At 37.1% G+C, this 3,706-nt stretch overlaps 1 protein-coding gene across 2 annotated transcripts in view; it reads left to right on the forward strand.

The window, feature by feature from the left end:
* The first annotated feature begins 915 nt into the window (after positions 1–915).
* KLRB1 (killer cell lectin like receptor B1) overlaps positions 916–3,706 on the forward strand; it is a 32,404-nt gene continuing 29,613 nt past the window's right edge. For both annotated transcript variants that reach the window (XM_006141586.3, XM_027776632.1), the window contains exon 1: positions 916–1,074. In XM_006141586.3, the coding sequence (XP_006141648.2) occupies positions 990–1,074 (85 nt within the window). In that variant the 5' untranslated portion in view covers positions 916–989. The remainder of the gene's footprint in view (positions 1,075–3,706) is intronic.

A 3,706-nucleotide genomic window follows, 5' to 3' on the forward strand; every position in this document is an offset into this window, starting at 1 on the left:
AGCTCCATAAAGTATACAGTTATTCTATAGAGATGGCCTAGATCACCCCTTCATACTTCTGGCAGAGTGTATGCACCCTAAAATTTTAGATAAGGTATATGGCAGAACCAAATATCCTAGCACCAATAAAAACTATTATGAGAGATCTTCCAAAAGTTCATAAGAATACATATTGTGACAAAACTGTGCTTTCATTTCAAAGTTTTTTGCACCAAAATAAATCACACCTTTTAAATTATTATATCATTATTTCTCTTTTTTTTTCTAATCTTCAAGTGGTATATGTACTCACCAGGAAGGGACACAGAGAGAGAGAGACAGAGAAAAGGGAGAAAGCGCCCTTCTCCATTTCTCCATGTTTTTGGCATTTGGGGCATTTATGCACATGCACCCAGAGTGTTTTTTACGTTACTGGGAACAGGACAGGCTCATCATTATGCACCCATCTTACAATTTCTTTGGAGCATAGATATTTTAGGAAGAAATAACTTTAGAATAACATCATAGACTCTCTTCCTTTAACTTTTATGTTCCCAACATTGCATTAAATATTATTTATCTTACTTAACTGAGTTTTTGTGGACCCTCTTAAATTTGAACCCTAGGCAAGTGCCTTATTTACCTTACCTTGGTCCTGGCCCTGACAGAGGAAACACAAAAGGGATGGTTAGAGGAACAAGGACAAATAAGCCTTCTCAGAATTTTGTACACAGTAGGTCAATTAATTCATAACAGCAGATATCACGTATCAATTTTAGGCACAGGGTCAAAATGCATTCATAATATCATTACCTATCTGATAATGATAGGTACAAAGTGAATGTCTCAATAACTTACGTAGAAAAGTCACAAACAACTGCAAGTGTGGGTGGGTGGGGACCCAGAGACAACACAGCATTTCAGAAGGGACACTTCCTCTGCTGACCTTGCCTTTTACCACTGGGGCTTTGTCCTTATACACGCGTTTAGTGCCTATTCTCCCACCTGCGATGGACAGACCAGTGATATATGCTGATTTAAACTTATTCAGGAACTCGGGCCCTGAAAGTTCTTCACCTCGTTCTCTTCCTCGGGGTAAGTAGCCTTAATTTTTCTTTTGGAATTGAATATCTTCAAATTACATTTACTTTAAACTTTCTGGCTTTAAATCATTGCTTTATAGGTAACAGTACTTCTATATTAGTGTCACATAGTGTAGGATACCTTTCCTACAGATGCTTACAACTTTGATTGAAGGAAAAAAAAACTCACAAATTTCCTTTCCTTTTTTTAAATTTTTTTAATCAAGATGGCATAAAATGTGAAGATCGTGTCTGTGTCTGACCCTTGGTTAAAAGACCCTTAAGAAACAACATTTTACACACATGAACAAAGAGATATTTTAAGAGATATGTTGCAAATTCGTTGTAATAACAACTTTGCTTTTTCCATAGTCCTCTGCCGAATGTGAGTACAATCATTAAATTTCAGTACCTTTGTGTCCGTAGCATTCCTTTCAGAATATAAAGTGTAGGCTTAATGATTAAGAGGGAGAATATCATATTCAGGGTCAAAGACTTGAATAGAATTACACATGATAGTTTCTAATCTGGAAAGTGGCACAGCATAGAAGGAAATAAACCACAAGGTGTAGGAGTATATGGGCAATGATTCTACTTCGTAATAATAATAATAATAATAATAATAATAATAATATAGAGCCACTCTTCAATAACAATGTGCAATAATATTGGTTTAAACCAATAGTATGCTGTTTAATATTTATTTATTTTGTTTTGCCAGAGGGTCCATGTACTTGCTAGAGACAGACATGTTAAGGGTTGATTGAGAAAGTACCTTCCATGGGGGACGGTCATGCTGTGATCCCTTCTCTTCAGCTTCATCCTTGTTTCTGGATTTTGGGTACACGTGCACACATGCCTGGTGTGTTTTTCAAGCCCATGGGTCTGTGACTCAAACCATGTGTCACCTTATCGGATTCGACTGCCTGAACACCATGTCACAGACTGGCCTGGTAAATATTTAAAAAGAAAAAAAGAAAAAAGCCCTATTACGTGAATATTTACTGATTTTTCTCCTACAGTGGATGACTTTGGGCCACCAATAGAGGGTTACTGAATGCAGAGTTAGGAAGAGAAATCTGGTATTGATGGAACATTTAGCACATGTCAGACACTATGCCTGGAATTTTAGAAGAATCGTTTTACATGGTTCTCTTCAAAACCTTACAAAGTAGACATCATTCCACATTTTACGTGTGAGGAAATCTGTGGTTTATGAAGGTTGCACATATTGCCCAGATAACCTGTTCAAACTTAGAACTGCTGTATTTGAAAGACTATTCTTAATACTAGGCTTGAGTAATTAATAATAAAATGGCAATGATATGGAACTTTCTCTACTTTGGAAGCAAACTTGGAATTTCAAGGGAAAAAAAAGGTGAAAAAGAAGAGACAGAGGGTGAAATAATGTACCCCACTCTAACACAAGATTGACCTACTCTCACATCACACCAGCTCTCACTAAAAGTATAGGCCAATGGTGCCAAGCTTGGTGTCCTGTTCAGATGTTTTCCTGGGGAGATGGACTCTATGCCTACCTGATGGATCTATGCCTACCTCCCCCTTCCACTAACACTTTTCCTAAATAGTACATAATCCACTGCCTTATCTCTAATGCACCATCTGCTTTCTCCCCTAGTCATTTATCAACCACTTAACTATACTAAATTCTATCTTCTCAGAAAAGCTAACTGTCAGCATCCTAACAAAAGAGGCCATTTGTAGTTTTCAGTAAACTGGATTTTACATCTTAATCCTCAAGAGAAGTGTGGAAAAAATATTCTACAGTACATCCTGGAATATATAAGAATAAAAGACAATAAAGAAATATTGTACTATATCTAATGCTAATATCTGATGCTAATATTTTTCCATGTAACTCAAAGCTAATAATAATTTACACTGAGAAATATCAGAAAAAATTTAAATGAATAGGTAATATAAATGAATCAATAATCAATCAACTTCAAATAAGTTAGAAAATTTTTACATATGAAAGTCCTTGGAACTTAATACGATTTGTAGTAGGTTATAATTGTAATATATCTAACATGTTATACAGCAGGTGGGAGCAAAAATATCTTATTATTAAATCAGAGATAGAGGAGCTATCTTTGAGCAGAGAACAACTTTGCCATGGGTAATTTAATTTTGCAAGTATGTCTCCAGAAAATGTTATAAATGAGTCCCTCTGGCCTGCCTGTGGCCTGGTGGTTGAGGTAGCTGAATTCCACAGGGATGTCCATGCTATTCAAGTCCCAGACCTGGCAACTTGAGAAGCACACAGGGTGTGTGTGTGTGTGTGTGTGTGTGTGTGTGTATGCTCAAAATCCAAAAAGGAGAGAGATGTGGAGGAGAAGGGGTTGTAGTGTGAACATGCCCCATATGAGGTGCTTTCTAACTTTCCCTCTCTGCCTGTCTCTGGAGAGCACAAACACCCTCTGCATATTTTAAAATATATAAGTCCTTCATTGCTATTAATCCCTATTAAATCCATGTTTTTTTTTTTTTTTGGAGAGGTTTTTGCTATACGGTGCGTGCACTTGCCAGAGAGAGAGAGACATAGAGACAGAAAGCGAGAAATCACCCCCCAGGGGGGATGGTCACGCCGCAATCCCTTCTCCTCCATTCTCCTCTCGGGATCT

This window comes from Tupaia chinensis, unplaced genomic scaffold, assembly GCF_000334495.1.
Source record: "Tupaia chinensis unplaced genomic scaffold, TupChi_1.0 Scaffold000058_1, whole genome shotgun sequence".
Classification (NCBI taxonomy): Eukaryota; Metazoa; Chordata; class Mammalia; order Scandentia; family Tupaiidae; genus Tupaia; species Tupaia belangeri.